Source organism: Copadichromis virginalis, linkage group LG9, assembly GCF_057382275.1.
Source record: "Copadichromis virginalis isolate Kocher_CV1m ecotype Utaka linkage group LG9, C_Virginalis_male_GT1.1, whole genome shotgun sequence".
Lineage (NCBI taxonomy): Eukaryota > Metazoa > Chordata > Actinopteri > Cichliformes > Cichlidae > Copadichromis > Copadichromis virginalis.
In genome coordinates, this window is record NC_140626.1 from 5,866,981 (window position 1) to 5,886,996 (window position 20,016).

Sequence of the window (20,016 nt, forward strand, 5' to 3'; positions counted from 1 at the left end):
TATAGACTGAGTAATTGTTGTGATGGGTGTGAATAGAACAGCTGGTTATGAAACTACTTGTTAGTCAATTGTCTGTAACCTTTGAGCCTCTGAAAATCTCCAAATATGCTGTACTTTTGTTAAGACCTTTAAATTAAAAACCTCCACACATTTAAATGATCCCTCAGAAAAGTACACATAGCTAAGGATAGTTAACCTTGGGGTTACATTTTGTCGAAATATTACCTGTAGGGACAGAAATGCTAAAATAATTACTAAAGCCAGTGCTGGTCTTACTTAAGCACAAACATTTCAGAATCCAAAGAAATATCGTTATGTTACTGTTCTATGTTACAGAAGGAGTCTTTAAGTTTAATTTAAAAAGGAAAGGTACTTTTAATGACAGGTTTAGTTGTTGTGTATACCACCAGAATCTTCTTTTGATGTTCTGATACCTTTGATGAGGCGGCTTCAGGGCAATCCATACTTTAGACTGACATTAAGAACTTATGGAATTGGCCTGTTGGCAAAAACGAAGGTTTTCCTAATTCAGAAGTCCCTCACTGCAGCAGGCTCCTTTGTATTAATAGTATGGTTGCAGAAAGACCTGTTCTACAAGGTTTTCACAGGAATTATTCATGTGGGCATCTATTGTATAGGAAATTAGGCATTTAGATTTACACAGTGAAGTCTTACGGTGTGTTCACACCGAACGCGATGGACGCGAATAAAACGCCCCAAACGCCCCTAATTTGACGCGTGTACATTCGCGTCTCAACGCGTGTCCAAGAAAAATCCATCGCGCGTCAAAATATGATATTTTGACGCGCGTGAACCGGAAATGTGGGAGGAATGTGGGAGGGAGTTGTGCCAGACCGGTATCTTTGCAAGATGGCAGCTATCGAGCTAGCGCTTGAAGAGAGAGTCTCCCTTCTCTATGTACTGTGGAGAGCAGAGCAGCAGCGTAAAAGACGTCCTCGCCGTACCTGGGTCCATCAGGTCCTCCAGAGGCATGAGCAGTTTGGTGAGTTTCACCACTTGCTCCAGGAGCTGCGCCTGGATGACGGCCGATTCCAGCGCTATCACCGTCGGCCAGTTTGAGGACCTGCTTTCCCTCGTCGGTCCCAGCATCGCCCGCCTAGACACCAACTACAGACGCTCAATCCCACCTGCAGAGCGCCTGTCCGTCTGCCTGAGGTTAGTAAAACTATTTAATACGGTAGTCCTTTATTGATATCTGTGCTAATATGCTAATCCATCCAGTTATACACTGCTAACATGGATGTGCTATGCTAACAGTGAATGCTGTCGGTGTTTACTGAAAGCAAACTGTGGTACAGAGACGACTCTTTATAATATTTCTAGTGATACTCAGAAGCTCTCATCAAGTCCCGATTTAATTCGATTTATGCTGTTATCAGTGTTTGCATGATAGCATGGCTGTGGTGTCACATCAATGTATGCGCTCGGTGTTTGCTGATATCAAACTGTAGCATTAGCACCACTGAGTTAACCTTGTAGTGATACTCACTCCTTTTTATTTAGACCTGGTTTAATTCTGGGATAGTTGAATATTTGTATATAATCCCTGCAGCTGTCAGACTCTATAGCAGGGGTCACAGCCTTTATTAAAACAGAGTTAGATAAAACTGAACAGTTTGGTTCATCTCTAGTTACATGGTTCTATCTTGATAAGCTGTCTCATCACAGATTAATTTTTCAAAAATATTAATGATTTAAGCAAGGAAAGGGCTACATGTCAACATACAACTCTTTATTTCTATTAATGTCTTACTTCATTCCTACCTGATTGACATGTTTAGGAATTATGAGTGATTGGCTCACTGTAGTTGTGAAAGTTGCTACCAATCAAATTATGATATGTTAAAGTTAAAATAAAACACAACTGTTTTAGATATTATCTAATATACATTTTGTAATTATCCTTATAATTACAAAATGTTTTATGTAAGATTTAAGTTTTGTGATTTAAATCTGACATCACAAAAGTATTTTGGAATTTGAATAATGTATTTTGTAACTGCAGTACACATAATACTGATTTTGAACAATTTTGTCCAGGTTCCTTGTCACCGCGGACTCCTTCAGGACCATCGCGTTCAGTTTCAGAGTCGGTGTGTCCACGGTGAGCCAGATCACCCCCCAGGCAGCGACGTCCATCTGGGACTGTCTAGTGGACGACTTCATGGCTGTGCCTTCACCTGGAGACTGGCGGTCCATCACAGAGGGATTCCAGGAGCGCTGGAACTTTCCTCTGTGCTGTGCAGCTCTGGATGAGAAGCACGTCCAGACAAAGGCACCCCATATATCATATAGGAGACACACACATTGATATACACTAAATATTCATTTCATTTCTTTTTTGTGGTGCCCAAATTGATGCACCTGCTTGATTTTGTTTAAACAATTATTGCACACTTTCTGTAAATCCAGTAAACTTCTTTTCACTTCTCAAATATCACTGTGTGTGTCTCCTGTATGATATTTAACTGACATTTTTTATTGTAACAACCAACGATTTATACAGGAAAATAATGTCTATTAACAAGGTTGCCCAAACTTCTGCATCCCACTGTATCAGTATATTTTGTCATTAGTATAATATGAAATAAATTCTACATGTGTCAAGTCGTGTGCCAACATTTGCTGTGTAGTAGAACTGAGACATTAGTCATTATAAACATTTATTTGAAATAATATTAAAAGTCTCAAACAGAAAAACATTAAACATAAATATATAAAATATAAGAATTTACAGAGAGACAGGAATAAAAAGGACCAGCTGCTCTCCAGAGCAGGAACAAGGCTGAGGAGGAAATGCTCCATTGGAGACTGGTGTGGCCTCTTCAGGGACTCCAGGATGGCCAGCTCCACCGCCGATGGACCGTCCTGGGACCCGTCCCTCATCTGCCTCGGAGCCGTCCTCCTCTGTGGGCCTGTAAAACAGCACAAAACACAAAGAAATGAGAAGGCTGCTACTAGATTTTAATTTCAACATTGAAAAAAAAAAAAAAACAATAACAGGATATAATCAGATTGGTTGTAGATATTTAGTAAAAGGGAATCCCACCGACTAAAAAGGTATCAGTGCTTGCTGTACATATCTGTGGGTGCAGCAGCAGGAGCTCAGGGACTGGGGATGCTGTGCTGCAGAATCAGTTGGTTCTATCAATACAGTATTAAATGTTAACAGGTTGGATATAATCAGAGAAAGTATATACAGTGGTCCCTCATTTATTGCAGCAGGGGTTCTCAGAATAACTAGCCCCTGGTCACAGTTCTCACAATTGATTCTCAAAGTGCAAACCTTTGTAGATTGCAAAACGTAAAAGTATTATTATGCCGCGGTTTGTCTTCATCTGCCCGCCACTTTCGTGCGCCTTTTTCCCTCACGGTGCAGGTGTCTATTTCCGAATGAGGCTCATAGTTATGGGTGTTTTTGTGCTGTTTTTTCTATTGGACGCGATGGTTATCAAAACCAAACGTGATAAATTTGGCAAGCGCAGGAGACACGGCACGGAGCAGATTTGTCAATCAGGCTGCAGAATGCAATGCTGTACTGTGCAATAAAAAATCAGCGAAAAAGCAAAGCAGTGACGGATGAACAGCGGGACCACTGTGTGCTGTTTATTAATAAACAATAAAATATATTCCTAAATGACAACATGCATAAAAGCAGAACGGTATTTGTACGTCAGTGGGAAAATAGCGGTGGGTTGCTAGCTTTTGTGCGGCTTCCCGGGTCAGTGAAAACGTTCAAAAGAGAAATGAATGAACTTACCAGGTTGCCCGATCTCTTCACATATCTTCCTCCAAGCTCGGTCCTTTTTATTCCTGTCTCGGTACTGAAAGCAGCTGGTGTTGTACAGCTCCGAGTTGTTTGCTACCGCATTGATTAGCCTTCCCCTCCATTGAAGTATGAAAGACTTTGGCTGGATCTGCCCCTTTGACCTAGGTAACAGCCACGTCACCAGGCTCCTGATTGGTTGTCGCGGCGCGATTTGACGCTGGAGTTCAGATTTTTCCAACTCGAGCGGTAGACGCGAAACGCGCGTATGCACAAAGTGCAACACAAAAACTCACGCGCGTGGTTTTATTCGCGCGTCAAACGCGCCAGACGCGCTACACTGACGCGCGTTTCACGCGTTTTGGCGTTTTCGCGACGCAAATCTGCTTCCGAATTTTCGCGGGACCCGCAATCGCGCGTCATCGCGCCTTTCCATTGACTTTACATGTAAACCTGACGCTCTATTCGCGTCCATCGCGTTCGGTGTGAACACACCGTTAGGGATTCAATTTTAAGCATCATATTAATGAGTTTGTTGACTAATCTGACACTAAAGAAGAAACATTTCGACCACTTACAGATGAAGAAAATAATGTTGATTAGCTCATAACTGCTGTATAAAGACACTTGAGACCATCAGTGGAGAAGTACTGGAACAAATGGGTTCCATGATGGCTGCACGTCTCAGCTTGCAGAATAGAAGTGCTGCTAATGCACTGATGCCTGAGTCCACGCTTCAAAGAGTCAGAGTTGTTATTCTGGCGTGAGCAAGGTCAAAAGCATATTAAAGACGAAATGTTTCTACTCACCAGTATATAAAGAGTTATCAGAGCTGCAGTTTCTTTATACTTCATCATGACCATCATGAAGTAAACATTAGAAATACTCTCAGAATAAAGGCTTCAAACAAGCCTATTACACCCAAAAAAGGGTGTTTTTGGAGCTCCTTGCATCAGAGCCTCAGCTGCAAATTATCCTACTTTAAAGAGTGAGGAGGCTGAAGTTAGTCCGAATACTGTCTGAAGCATCAAACACTGAATGTAGAGCAACATATATCAGCTAAAACATTAAGACCACTAACAGATGAGGTAAAGAACACTGATTACTTCGTCATAATGCAGGTTGTTATTGGAAATCCTTGGTTCCTACTGGAGCAGGGCGATATGACCAAAAATATTTATGACGATATACATCTGAAAATTTGCAATAACGATATAACTGACGATATAATTGACATTAGACAAATTACTTTACAACTCCACAACTTTATTAGTGCAAAAAAAACCCAAAAAACATCAATGTATTTTCACTTAAACAAGCAGCTGTTTTTTATGTGCATTAAAGTTATATACAAATGTAACAGTGCAAATGCAAATTCCTCACTGACAGTTTAACCAAAGGGCATTTCCAGTGGAAACTGGCCGACATATCCTCAGCACAACCAGGTATAATATCCACAAAACTTAAAAGAGGTTATACACACACAATACGGTAATATTATGTTGAAGCACAGCACATATCACTCCGCGAGGCTCCTGCCTACGATAGCCGTAATGCTCCGACAAGCCATCAAGCGGTGCGGCTTCGTAGCTCAGCAAAGTCGTACTAAAACATTTGACAGATTTTCGAGCGCCGTGCACATAAAATCGTTTCGAGGTCAGTAAACACAACCAGAGTTCATACATAAGGCACACGGGATTATAAGGGGCTCTGTCGATGGTCAGAAAAATCAAAGGATTGATTTTAAGTGCGCCGTATTTTCCAAAAAACACGGTAATAACGACGGCCCGCTAGCCTGCACTACCAAAAATAGTGCTTTGTTGTGTATCTGAGGGACGAAAGCTAAACCAGTTCCACACCACTGAAGCTGCAGCATTTTTACTAACCAGTTCTGGTTCATCCGTTTCATTCAACGATCCGCTTTCGCCCTTCTCATTCTGCGTCGCCGCCATGCTTTTTCCACCATGTGCGTATGAAAACAAAGGCAGTGCGCATGCGAGTTTTACCCATATTCTATTGCGATATTTCATTTTCTTGTCGTTGCCCAACATTATACCAGTATTACCGTGAACAGTGTGATATAGCCCAGCCCTAATTCCTTAGTATTAGACTAAGACCATTCTCTTTGCAATGACAGGCCCTAGGTACACAATGCACTTTCCACACTGCAATAACTGCTTATGAATTGCTTGAGGGACTCAACAAAGATCATCTGCCTCATCTTCAAAACACCCAGATCCTGATGAAGTATATCATCAGAACAAGGCTGATGCCCCATTCCACAGCATCCAAATGGTAAAGCCCCAGTGCCAGACACCACTGTGATCACCCAGAGGTCCTATGTGCATTCCCCAACAGGGCAAAGCCTCAGGACAATATTAGGCAGGTGGTTTTAATGTGCCTGTTGATGCCCATTACTTCCACATCATAATAATTTCAAGGAGTGTTAACCTTAAATGAAGACGCGGACATAAGACAGGCTTTACAAGAACTCTGAAATGCAGGTGAAGACAGAGACAAGGAAAAGAGGTCTTTGTATTGACATTTGAATAAAATGTATAAATGCAGAAGGGAAGTCCCATCATGGGTTTGTTGTTGTTGTTTTGTTCTTTGATAAAAACCAACTAACAGGTTTGTGCCAGTACTAATTTAAGCATTTAACGTTTTTGGTGCCAGAAATTCTGAAGCTTGTCTCAAAGAGCTTTAAGCTGCAATCAGTATTTCCCTCTAAAATCTATCTTGGTAAGAGTGAATAAAAAGCTTTGGAGGATTTGGACTCTCCAAGCAGTGTATAAGAAGCTTGGACAGTCATCAGAACCCCAAAAGAGAAAGATGGGGAATTGGATTCTCTCAAATAAATAAAGTACAAATAACACTGAGGAAGAAAAATAAACCCCAAATTAGGCACGCTAAGCTACCAGGAAATGTTTTAATCCAGGACGAGTTACATGGTTGTGATTCCTGAGCCTTACTGTATGTGCAGAGTTTCTTTTAATGATTATCTGCTGAAGAGGGAGCACTTTAACCCTCCCACATATTTGCAGAAATTTGAACTCTAACAATCACGTCTCCAGTATTCATTTGAGATAAGTCGTTTTTAGTAACCTGGGGAGAACTTAAAATAGCATACAAGTAGAAACACTTTATTACCACTGTTAGTTCATTTCATTCATTAGTTTATTCTAACAATATCAAAATGTAATCATAGTTTCTTAGTATAGTAGTTGTGCAACCATAAAGATGATTGTATTGCTTAATTCCAATAACTATAATATTTAATTACAAATGCAAAAAGTGACTTTAGTTTGAATCAGTCTCGCCTGTGTGAAATGTGGCAGAACGCAGTTTGTATTTTATAAATAAATAATGAAGTTGTTGCTGTTGTGTCACATGCATAAATGATATACGTTGGGGGTACGTATACGGTTGTTGGTGTTCTGCTCATACCCTTCATTCTGCAGGCACTCCATTTACTCATGCTATGTTTGAATAGCAAATATAAAAACCCAACAAGTTTTCACAGTTATCTTGGTGAGTCATGAGGATTGATGTGCTGGCACTGACTCTGGTCTGGTCTCTTCAAGGGTTGCCAGATATGTGTTGGTTTTAGGTGTATGGATTAGGGCAGTTTGAGTAAGTGCGAGCAAAGAATTCAAGAATTGGCACATTTAAGCACAAAACGGTGCTGGTTTAGATTCAACACTCAGACCCAAGTCAGTCTACAGAATATGGACATCTCATTTAATAATATATTCTTGTTTGCCAAATTTGGATGATCAAGTTTTTTGCCTGCTTTTTTTCCTTTTTTATAGTAATTCCTGTTAGTGCTTTAAATGCTGAATGCTGTAAATGATTGCCTGTGTTACATATCACACATCCAACAAGAAATTGCTCTGTCCTCTGTTGTTTCTCCAGAGGTTTAACTTTGTGTCCCTACCCACTGATGTCCTGGAGATTGAGGTGAAGGATAAGTTTGCCAAGAGCAGACCAATCATCAAGCGTTTCCTGGGGAAGCTCTCGGTCCCGGTCCAGAGACTGCTGGAAAAACATGCCATCGGGTAAAACACATTTATGAGGATTTTCCCTGTTTAAATAAATGCAGCATGGCTGTCATCAGCTCAGGGGTTTGCTTGTGCTCAATGGTTCAATCTGTAGAGCTGTAAAAGTTCTCCTACATAAACTGGCCCACACAGGCTGTCCGTGAGGTAAATGATGTGGGTGGTTATAGCTGCTTTAAAAGCCATGTACAGTGGGGCAAAAAAGTATTTAGTCAGCCACCGATTGTGCAAGTTCCCCCACCTAAAATGATGACAGAGGTCAGTAATTTGCACCAGAGGTACACTTCAACTGTGAGAGACAGAATGTGAAAAAAAATCCATGAATCCACATGGTAGGATTTGTAAAGAATTTATTCGTAAATCAGGGTGGAAAATAAGTATTCGGTCAATAACAAAAATACAACTCAATACTTTGTAACATAACCTTTGTTGGCAATAACAGAGGTCAAACGTTTACTATAGGTCTTTACCAGGTTTGCACACACAGTAGCTGGTATTTTGGCCCATTCCTCCATGCAGATCTTCTCGAGAGCAGTGATGTTTTGGGGCTGTCGCCAAGCAACACGGACTTTCAACTCCCGCCACAGATTTTCTATGGGGTTGAGGTCTGGAGACTGGCTAGGCCACTCCAGGACTTTCAAATGCTTCTTACGGAGCCACTCCTTTGTTGCCCGGGCGGTGTGTTTTGGATCATTGTCATGTTGGAAGACCCAGCCTCGTTTCATCTTCAAAGTTCTCACTGATGGAAGGAGGTTTTGGCTCAAAATCTCACGATACATGGCCCCATTCATTCTGTCCTTAACACGGATCAGTCGTCCTGTCCCCTTGGCAGAAAAACAGCCCCATAGCATGATGTTTCCACCCCCATGCTTCACAGTAGGTATGGTGTTCTTGGGATGCAACTCAGTATTCTTCTTCCTCCAAACACGACGAGTTGAGTTTATACCAAAAAGTTCTACTTTGGTTTCATCTGACCACATGACATTCTCCCAATCCTCTGCTGTATCATCCATGTGCTCTCTGGCAAACTTCAGACGGGCCTGGACATGCACTGGCTTCAGCAGCGGAACACGTCTGGCACTGCGGGATTTGATTCCCTGCCGTTGTAGTGTGTTACTGATGGTGACCTTTGTTACTTTGGTCCCAGCTCTCTGCAGGTCATTCACCAGGTCCCCCCGTGTGGTTCTGGGATCTTTGCTCACCGTTCTCATGATCATTTTGACCCCACGGGATGAGATCTTGCGTGGAGCCCCAGATCGAGGGAGCTTATCAGTGGTCTTGTATGTCTTCCATTTTCTGATGATTGCTCCCACAGTTGATGTTTTCACACCAAGCTGCTTGCCTATTGTAGATTCACTCTTCCCAGTCTGGTGCAGGTCTACAATACTTTTCCTGGTGTCCTTCGAAAGCTCTTTGGTCTTGGCCATGGCGGAGTTTGGAGTCTGACTGTTTGAGGCTGTGGACAGGTGTCTTTTATACAGATGATGAGTTCAAACAGGTGCCATTCATACAGGTAACGAGTGGGGGACAGAAAAGCTTCGTACAGAAGACGTTACAGGTCTGTGAGAGCCAGAGATTTTCCTTGTTTGAGGTGACCAAATACTTATTTTCCACCCTGATTTACGAATAAATTCTTTACAAATCCTACCATGTGAATTCATGGATTTTTTTTTCACATTCTGTCTCTCACAGTTGAAGTGTACCTCTGGTGCAAATTACTGACCTCTGTCATCATTTTAAGTGGGGGAACTTGCACAATCGGTGGCTGACTAAATACTTTTTTGCCCCACTGTAACAGTCTGATTTTAGCTACTATGTTATTTTTACTTTTTTTTTACTGTATGTTTTTACCGAGTTTCTCCCTTCTCTCTCATTTACATACCCTTTCTAACTGTCGCCTGTCTCTGTGTTGTCCCCAGGGATCGAGTAGTAAGTTATTCCTTAGGTCGCAGGTTGCCTACAGATCATGTCTGTGGCCAGCTGCAGTTCCGCTTTGAGCTGACCTCCTCCATTCACCCAGGTACACCAGGCTTAATGCTATGTAGTAGTATGGACAGTTCACCTTGAATTAGTAGCTGTAGATTATGTAAGAGACTGAAAAGGACTTGGATATGCTGCAAGATTTATTTTATCTCCATAATACATTTTATAATATAAGATTTTAAACTGCTACTAATGTAATGGCACAACCATTGTACCCAGTTGCTGCCTTCAAATGGAACTTATACCGGCGGTTAATGTTAAAGTAACATCCATCAAATGTTCCACTGTTGGCTAACTAAATGATGTTTAACCGTACTATAGCAACTTTTGCACTGTGTGGTGACACTTCAGTTACAGGCATGCATTTTTAATTTCTCTTTGATATTTGGGCTGATTGGGTCCTGATGAATATAAAAACAAACAATTACCAGATGAGGATATTCGTTTAAAACAGTTCGATAGAACAGTAGCAGTATAATGTCCTCATAAGTGCATATCAGGCCCTTGTAGAGCAAAATTGAGTATTTTGGTCTAAATAACCCAAAATGTGATGTTCACATATGTGGACGCCAGGTTCTAGGAAGTTAAAGAACATTAGCTGTACCGCACGGTCTGTCGTGTTATTTGTCAGATGATTCAGTAAAAAATACTGCAAAAGGCACCAGCAGCTCAAAGTTTAGTCTCTAATTAGCAGGTAAATCTTTGCTCTGTATCAGAGGCCACACACCCAGTATTTCTCTGAAAAATTTGTGATTTCACTTAAGTCACTGCACACTGAAGACAAAGCTCAGTTTGAAGGCAGCAACTTGAAAATGAAACTTATGAAACAGTGATGAAAGCGTGTACCTTTCTTTCTTAGACGATGAGGAGGTTTCCTTAGTCATAGAGGCGGCCTGTCCTGAGGGTGGACACGCAGCAGATGTCAACCATGCTGCTGATGCTCCCGATGATGACACACTGAGCGTGGGCCCTGACATGCCTGATCTTCCCTTGGATGCTCCTCCTGACCCTGAGACTTTACCTGAAGCAGCCTCTGCACCCAAGGAGGTCCAACCCGCTGAGAAGGAGCAGGGTGAAGCGACGTCACAGGAGGAGCAAGGAAGTGTGGAAGAGGAGACCACGGTGAGAGAGGAACCCTTGACTCCTGAGCCTCAGGTGGAGCAGGCGGAGGGAGAATCTGGTGAGCAGCAGCAGGAGGGAGGAGAGGAGGGGCAGCAGGAGAAAGGAGATGTGGAGCAGGGAGAGGAGACTGCAGCCCAAGCCGAGGAGGAGGTTACAGCAGAAGGAAGAGAGGCTGTGGATGAAGCACAGTCAGAGCCACACTCTGACTGTGCCGTAGCCGAAATGACTCTCGATGAGGCCACTGCTGTGGAGGCTCCCCCCGAGGAAAACACTGCACCCCAGGAGGCTCCTGTAGGCCCAGCTGAAGGGGCCCCGCAGGAGGTTGGAGAGGGAGGGGAAAGAAGCTGTGCCCCCTGCTCCTGCCAGTCTCTCTTGTCGAACTACAACTCCAATGCTCATTCACGCCGTAAAACCCGCCCCTGCTCCCTCCCGGTGTCAGAGCTGGAGACGGTGATTGCCTCGGCCTGTGGCGAGCCTGAGACGCCACGATCCCACTACATCCGGATTCACCACCTCCTTCACAGTCTTCCCTCGGCCCAGCACAGACCGCCCAGCCAGGAGGAAGAGCAAAGTGGGGAAGGAGTGAATACAGACAGCACTGTGGAGACAAACAGCACATCACCAACACATAAAACCTCCAAAGAGCAGGAGGGGCAGGAGGATGATGAAGAAGAGGATACATCACAGTCACCCTCTCAGGTAGGGGCAGTAATGGGCTGGTTAGACACTTGCTAACAAACAGAAGATGTTGTGGAGTCATTCTTACTATGTGGTGTATGCAGTGGAGCTTCTTAAGCTGGAGTTCCCCCAAGAAGTGTTGGCAGTACACCTGTTTAGCACATATAGCATGTAAGCTAGCTTTTCTCGATCTTCTGTGCTCATACTGTCTCTTTGGTTTAGTGTTAGCTATAAACCAAAATGATCCAAATTAAATTGTTCCAACTGAATTTGAATAGCGTGCTGTTTATGAGACAGGGAATTGCCCGGTAGCACTGAGATCAGCTGATGTGCTGGGATTGCTCACACGATGCATGATTTATTTTAGAAAGCTGTGGCAGCATAAATCCTGTTCTCATTCTGCACTTAACATACTGAAGGGCTAACCCACTCATTCACTCTGATTCACCTCTGCTGAAGAGTAATAAAAGATCTGTGTCTTTAAACTCGTGCAGGTTCTGGGGTGTCCGGGCCCCTGCTGTCGGCGCTCGCTGCCCCGCAGCCTCTCCATTGAGCGCCTCTCTGAGCTGAATCAACTTCTGGAAGGTGAAGGATTTGGAGGAGGCCACACAGCAGTCAGGAGGATCTCCCCTTCCTGTCCAGAAAGCGAGGAGGGGGATTCCAGCAATGGAGGAGGAAGGAGGGCTGGCGGCAGCGCCCACAGAGCTCCAGGTGAAAGCGAGTGCGAGTTTTGTGACACCTCCTGCTACAGCACCTCGTGCTACAGCACCTCCTGTTACAGCACATCATGCTACAGCAACTCCGGCTATGAGGGGAGGGGGCGGTTTTGCAGCCACACCCAGTCTTCGGTGGAGAGTAACCGGCTCTCCAGCAGCACTGTGTTCTCCTCCCAGGAAGAGGAAGATGAGGAGAGCGCCTTTGAGTCAGTACCTGATGGAAATCACGGCCCTGACGGAGAAGAGCAGGGCGGGGCAGAGAGGAGGACGGGCAGATGGAAGGAGACCAGGAGCGGAGAGCAGGGGGATCCAGCTGTGGCGGGGCCCAGTGATCAGAACAGCATCGGTGAGATTGTCTCAGAATAACTCTTTCACCTCCAGCTTTCAAATTAGACTAGAACACTAGGCAAGCAACACATTCAGCTTCGCAGGAAGTTGCCTTACCGGCCATATATAAAGTGAAGCTTTTCCCCCAATGCCTACTATGTTGGCCTATTCTTATAGAGACAAATACGCTAGCTCACGCTTCTCTAAAGCTTTCTTGTCTCATTGTCTGGCATGAGGAGAAAATTGACTTTCTTTTTTGTTGTTTGGCCATTTCTAGAATGAAATTGAACCCACAATGATTAATTTCCAAGACACTCAACTGGATGTTTTTTATGTTTCTTCTCCTTCTTTAGTCAGTACGATGACTTTTAGCTGTTCTAACACTGGTGTGTGGGTCCCTCCCATGGCTCCAAAAAAGCTCTGACATATGGGGAAGTGGAAATCCAGGGGATGTCCTGTTGAGCGTGTGGAATGATGGAGAGAATCATTTGAGATCTGTGAGTGTTGAGATGGGTCTCTGTGGATTGTCTCAGGCTCGTGTGCAGAGGTTCAGTCAGCTCAGCAGCTTAGGTTCAGCCGTGTCATGTTCATGAAGAATTGTTCTTCTGGGGGTCTTAGCTGTCATTGGGGGGGGTTGTTTTCATGGAGCGGTGCCTCAATGTTCAAGTGAAGCCCAAATGAATACATGTTCCTACTAATATTCGTTTTAGCCAATTTAATGTAACTTTTTATCTACCAGGTTTTCACAGAAGGCTTCTGTTTACCTTCTGGGAGATTCAGGCTCTGCTTGTTAATGGCCCTCACTTTACTTCCTCAGAAAGGAAAATTCTGAAGTGACAAATTATTTAAGTATAAGCTGTAAACGTATATATTTAAGTATAAACTGATTGACTGTGTTTGACTGGATTTTTTTTACTATGTTGGTCATTTTTGTATATTTGTATTTTTTACATGACGTTGCCTGTAGAGAGTGAAAGCTGGATACACCCACAGTTTTGCAGAACCCTGTAAGACTTCCTTTTACTAAAATGTTTTCAAACCCTCTGCAGAGTTCGATAGCTGTCTAGTTTTCTTCTTCCTGCTTGTTACGATTATATTCTTGCACACAAAGATTGTTTTTCCCCCCATTTTGGATTTGAATGCTCTTGGCTTGAATCTGCTTTTATCACTTCTCTGATATTTAATTTGGTTGTGTGATTATGGGAAACCTTTAAGTGTGTTTGGGTTTTTAAGACTTGGACCAGTACTTGGTTATTTATTCAATTTTCAGAGCTTGATGAAACCATGGGTTTCTCCATCCAGATCTGAATTTCTGTCAAGTGTGGGTGCTGTGTCGAGTTTGTGTGAATGATCTACAAAAACATATATGGGAAGATTTTGTGTGTGGGTGTTCAGCCTCCGCTAGCATGATGGAAACTGAGCAGAAGACCAAATAAACAAGAAAGTGAATGAGTAGTGCTGTGACAAGAGTGGAGTTTCCTCGGTTGCCTCTATTAGAGTGACTGTAACTAGCTAATCATAAGGTTTGATCCCTAGCTCCTTCGGTCTGCATGCCAATGTGTCGGGCAGCTTAGGATAGAGCATTCATTGTGTGTGTGACTGGATGAATGAGGCTGTAGTATTTGTGATTTGAGTGCTTAAATTGGGCAGACAAGCAATATTTAAACATAAGTCCATTTGCCATTTATTCTTGGACCAAGTTTGTGTTGGCCTTGTGGGTGTGTGTTGGACTGCTTACCTGTTATAACAGATGGTTTGTTACCCCGAACCATCTGGACAGTTGTCCTTGGTAACTCTTTGGAAAAGGACAGGCAGGTGAGTAAATGAACCATGTGTCATTCACAGGCTCTTACTTTCTATCACACTTTTAGAATAACCACATCCACAACAATCATGCCCCTGCGCGTCCACAGCAGCTATCTGTGGGTGAACTGTGGGGCTGTGTGGGCAAAGCAAACCCACAGGTATCCCGTTTTGGCCCCAATTGGAGGCAGTCCAGCTTCAAAAACCATGTGGACCCCTTGTAGGCTAGCCCATGTGGCTCCCACAGCAGTTTTACCCTTTTGCGGTTTAGCCCATGCAGGGCCAATGTTAGTTTTACCTGCAAGGTCCCCATCATGGATTGTTGGGTCATTGAACCATAGGACCACATAAAAGATTGAAGTCGCCACTGTAGTATCCCCTGGTAGTTTGTGATGCCATGTTATTGTAAGGCCATGTTGATATTTTGAAACTGGATGTGATGGAGAGGAACACTGCAAGCCTATACAGGGGTTAAAATGGAATTTGGCAGGTGGAGGAACACTAATATCCAGTGCAGCAGTACAGAATGGCGGGAAAACAACAACTTTGAAATAAGACATAAAATCTGCTTTGTAAGCTCCAGCAGATTTATTTTCCTTACATATGGGGATAAGCTGAACTGTGCTGCTGCTCTTAGGTTTGCTGGTCTTTGTGGGTGTAACTGAATTCTATAACATTTAAGCAGACAGATCAGCTTGAATTCAAATTTATGTCTGCTACCCTTGATTTAACATTGACCATGAGCACCACAGGCTGCTTTGACAAGTCCATTGTAGTACATTACTGTTAACTTTATTACCACACTTCAAACTAATGCTTTTAACTGGCAATAAACTACATTAAACTGTCATGTATTCTCATTTAACCTTTCAATAACAAAATTATATTACTTAAATTTGTTTTTTCATATTTTTAAAGATTTGAAAAACAATTTTAACTATGCCAGTCCTTAACTTTGAAAATTTCTAATCTTTCTCCTCGTTCTCTCTCTCTTACATCTGATCACTGATTACTGTCCTTGGCACACTTTAACTTCTGGGAAATCCAAGCCTCTGTACCTTTAACTCCCAAGCATATTGTGTTCCAAACTGCACAAAAAGTTTGTGTTTTGTGGTATTTGTTGAGATTTTTGAAGCAATTATAAACATTACTTCATATGTGCTCACTCACTTCTGTAATGCTAGTCACCTCTGTGGTGAATTTCCATGATTAAAACTTTACTGCCATCTACCAGCATGAACATCAGCAGGAAGAAATGTTCCTCTGTCTTTATTGAACTGCTCGATTTGATTACTTATTAATTGAAGGTGCCAGAATGTTGTTTCGGATTCTCCTGGTTTACTTTAACTTGTGTGCTTTTGGAACTTTAGACTAGTTTTATTATTAAAATCTGCTTTTCCACTATAGAAACTTTATAGCCTGTAATTGGAGCTTTCTATAATCTCAGCCTATGAGAACCTTTAAGGCAAAGGTGATCTGTCCAGCTTTGCCTTCCAACTATATTTTACAAGAGGTAATGATAGACATTGGCCATCTCCACCCTAAAGCCCAAGCACTGAAGCCTTAAATCATCTCACCTCTCTTTTTTAATGTATATATATTAGTGCTGTCAGCGTTAATCTCGTTAAAGTGACGTTAACGCCATAACTGCATTAATGCGGCAAATCTCAATTAACGAGTTACACACAGTGATGCATATCATGGCCTTCTGTCACAGTCCTACCTCAACAGTGATGTTTCTGTGTTTTGCAATGTATGTACAGCCAGTGTGTACTCATGTTAAAGACATTTGATGCCTGAGCATCAGTGCTTCTCCTTGGTGATCAATGTTTCTTTTTTAGTGGAAGGAAAGCTTGCTCATTAATGTGATAGCATTTTATGGATTACATTTCCCTCAGGCTGACTCCAGCTAATCCTATCACAATCCCATCTCAAAGCATGCTATGTCTGTTTGCACTTCGCATTAACACACATTTTCCTTCATCCAGACCACATACTCACTCACCATTTTACCATTTTACTAGCTGATGGAAAAGCTGTTAGAGACTATTTCAAAACAGTCTCCAAGTAATAGTAACTATATATATATGTAAATGGAGACAGCGTTTATTGTTGGTGGGGCAATTAGCTGAAAGACTAACTTCTAGCTCTTGTTATTGGTGCTGGTGGTAGAGTAGTTCAAAAAGAGATTAAAGGAATGTGGTTGGCAGATGGGCATGATTTGTTTATGTGTCTGCAGGGCATGAAAGATGTTCCAAGAAATATTTTCATTTTTTAGATACTCTTGTCTACCAATTTCATTATAAATAAAAATGATTTAGATTATAATCTCAGAAGTTGACATAACTGCAACATGAATGTCATGGTAATTTGGGACACTGTTGATAGTTTCTCTTTGCCAGCAAAAGGATTTATTTGACAGCATTTACTGACCAATACTCATAACATTTGAAAATTTGTGCTCAGTTCATGCCAGGCAAGAAACCAATTTAAATAAACAGTATCAATTCTGCCAAGACGAATGGTCAAATATCCAGTGAGAATTATGCCAGGAGCTTGTTTTGAGATGCAACTTGTACAGATTTATTTACACCCAATTCTTGAGTTGCTAAAGACCTATGCTGCACAGTCATTTCACCTTCCTATTATTAAAACCCAAAATTAACATGACATTCATGCTCATCAGTATAAGCACCTTTATGACCCCAACTGTATATTAAGCTAATGTAAAACTAGCAAGATAAAGACAAGTATCGGGTTCTCAAATTTAACAACAGGAAATGTTCTGATTCGAAAACAAAATGAATTTGTTATTAAAATTGTTGAGAATAAATATTCTTTTTTAACCTTTCATTGGTAAACTGACACATTGGTATTTCAGCTTTCACTGATTTTTCTTTAACCTTATTGATTTGATAAACAGTTACAGTAGCATTAGCCAAATATATGCTAACATTACATGTCATTAACTCTATGACATCTATATATGAAACATTGGGCATGTCTGTCTACAGCCTCAGTGTTCACATATCTAACTAACAACACATGGGGATTCCACATCTATGTGGGCAAAGTCCAGTTTATTCCCAGTCTTATAGTTGGTACAGAATATCCTTGGCCCTATGGTAATTCACCCCGTGCTGTTTCTCTAATGTCCTGTAGGCTCAAGCTTCTCCCCTCCTGTTGGCCATCTTCCAGTCCTGCGACCCAGCCATGACCTAAACCATTTTCCTGCTGCCACTGACCAAGCCTTACCTCCAAGTAAGAACCAACAGCTCCCAGTCTTACTCTGGAGTCTCATGCTAACACTCTGAGTGTTTGTGCTGTGTGTGCATGCCGCCACATTTATTTGCTTTCCAAATACATTCCTTCTCCTCTGTGTTTCTTATCATTGTCTCGTCTCTCCTTACGTACTCATCGAGCTTTGAACATACAGCTTCATACTGCTCTCTGCTTCATGGTACATGGTTGGAGATTTACTCTGAGTAGGATTGTTGGATGGCTCGCTGGCCTATACTGATAGGCTGTCAGAAAGCCTAAACTCAACCGAGCCGTTACATCATCACTGAGAGTCCCCAATCACTGTTTCCCCTGCAAGCACCATTTTTCTCACACAGTACTGTAAAAGTACTGTATTTGTAAAAGAGAAACTGCTGCTGAGTTTTTTCCAATTGTAATGTTTTTGTGCTTACAGCATCACAAACCTTTTTTGTTTCATTCATCCATCCATTCTGCTTGGTCTGATAAATATCCCTACAAGCCAGAAAAAACCAGCATGTAAATATGGAGTGAACTGAAAGCCTACAAAAAATGTGAGGAGTAATTAGTAATAAGGATTGTTTGGGAATGTTTTCCTGAGGACTATAATAATGTCAAATTTGCAATTTGCGCCATTGGTTTTTCCAGTGCTGTAGACTCTTTTTGGACCACACTTGACTTCCAATCAGTTGTCATGACGTCCTGCTCATCTGTGCACTGCTCACAGAGCTCACAGAATCTTTTATCTTTGAAAATCAGATATGACCATGAGTTAAAAGTATTTCATTTTGTAATTCATAAAAGCCACACTCTAGTTTCAATATTAATTCCTTCTTGATGTTTAGTATGTGGATTCAAGAAGCTTTCTGCAGACAGGCTGGATGTAGTGGTCTTACAACACATACAGTCAAGTACTATGTTTATAATATATCTTTTCTTTTGAAGAGAACAGGTGAGTGACATTATTCGATCACTAAAATCTGATCCAGACCACCTAGAGCCCAGAATAGAACAAGACTGTTACCTAGATTAGAGATACTAATTCCCTAAACACAGTCAGGACAGCTAATAAAGGCTGCTCAAGAGTGTTTGTGCGCGTGGGCAGGCAGAGCAGTCATGAAAAACAACACAGGGGTTTTTCGTCCTTTGGGAGCATTCTTCATCTTCCTCCTACTCCCAAAGCAGTTAGACAGAGCTGAGGAAAGCTGCAGTGGTACTAGTCCGACACGTTCACATTATCGCTATTAAAGGGCTAAACAAATCCCGGATGTGGCACTACAAGACTGATACTGCTGTCTATCCGGGCGTTAAGTCTGACGTCACTAGCCGTGTCTGGGTCTAAACTCCGCTGCAGGTCCATATATCAAACGATCACTATGGCATTACTGAGAGTTGAAAAACTGTCTAAAGTCTTTCATCTTTAATAAAATGATCAGCGTTCTGCTCTACCAGGTGTAACAATTGAGTTTAACACCCAGGCATCCATGAAAACGGAATTTATGACATTTAACGGAGTTAGAAGTTAGCAGGGAGTTAGCTCGCTAGCTTCTATCTAAATACAACATAGCATGTCCTGACTGCGGGGTTTTGGAAACAAATTAAAACGTACAGCTCTGCTATCACTTCCAACATAAATGAAGACAGAAAACTAAACAGCAGTGACGTTTGTAGGGTTACTGAAGTTTGGCTAGCTGGTATATAATGATGTGCTACGTGACCGCTAGCGACACAGCTATGTTAGCATAATATAAACAAGCTAACTTTTTTTCCACTCGATAAAATGGTAATCAGAATCAGAATCAGAATCAGAATACTTTATTGATCCCTGGGGGAAATTATTTTTTGTTACAGTGCTCCATTTTAAACCAACATTAAGACAAGACAGACAATACGCTAACTAAGAATAGTACAATATATACATATATATACATACATACATACATACATAAGTCACTTATAAATAAATATTTGGAAAAGAAACATGTGTAGTTGTAGCAGCAAACAGTGTGTTAAGTGGATGCGTTGTATAAGGGAGATGGCCACAGGCAGGAATGATTTCCTGTGTCGTTCAGTGGTGCTTTTCGGTAATCTCAGTCTCTCACTGAACGAGCTCCTGTGACTGACCAACATGTCATGGAGTGGGTGGGAGGTGTTATCCAACATTGTCTTTATCTTGGACAGCATCCGCCTCTCCGACACCACCTTGAGGGAGTCCAGCTCCATCCCCACAACATTGCTGGCCTTACGGATCAGTTTATTAAGTCTGTTGGCATCTGCGACCCTC

At 42.1% G+C, this 20,016-nt stretch overlaps 2 protein-coding genes and 1 long non-coding RNA gene across 4 annotated transcripts in view; 2 read left to right on the top strand and 1 right to left on the bottom strand.

Annotated features, from left to right (window-relative positions):
- The window catches only part of hecw1a (HECT, C2 and WW domain containing E3 ubiquitin protein ligase 1a), a 95,182-nt gene that overhangs the window by 47,756 nt on the left and 27,410 nt on the right, over positions 1-20,016 (top strand). For both annotated transcript variants that reach the window (XM_085467477.1, XM_085467478.1), the window contains 5 exons: positions 7,703-7,845; positions 9,765-9,865; positions 10,688-11,649; positions 12,123-12,690; positions 17,637-17,735. In XM_085467477.1, coding sequence (XP_085323603.1) covers positions 7,703-7,845; positions 9,765-9,865; positions 10,688-11,649; positions 12,123-12,690; positions 17,637-17,735 — 1,873 coding nt within the window. The remainder of the gene's footprint in view (positions 1-7,702; positions 7,846-9,764; positions 9,866-10,687; positions 11,650-12,122; positions 12,691-17,636; positions 17,736-20,016) is intronic.
- LOC146701171 (uncharacterized) lies at positions 807-2,628 on the top strand. Its single transcript, XM_085467480.1, has 2 exons — positions 807-1,176; positions 2,062-2,628. Exons 1-2 carry the CDS (start codon positions 917-919, stop codon positions 2,330-2,332), a joined length of 531 nt encoding a protein of 176 aa, XP_085323606.1. The 5' UTR covers positions 807-916; the 3' UTR covers positions 2,333-2,628.
- LOC146701172 (uncharacterized) lies at positions 2,672-4,283 on the bottom strand. The gene is made up of 2 exons (XR_014922141.1): positions 3,782-4,283; positions 2,672-3,165 (listed from the first exon to the last, which is right to left on the bottom strand). It is a non-coding gene; the product is annotated as an uncharacterized LOC146701172 (long non-coding RNA).

Excerpts from the sequence above, each read along its gene's own strand:
- LOC146701171 (XM_085467480.1), top strand. The coding sequence starts at position 917 with ATGTACTGTGGAGAGCAGAGCAGCAGCGTAAAAGACGTCCTCGCCGTA. Across the intron at positions 1,177-2,061 it reads CGCCTGTCCGTCTGCCTGAG|GTTCCTTGTCACCGCGGACT; the intron begins GTTAGTAAAACT and ends AATTTTGTCCAG.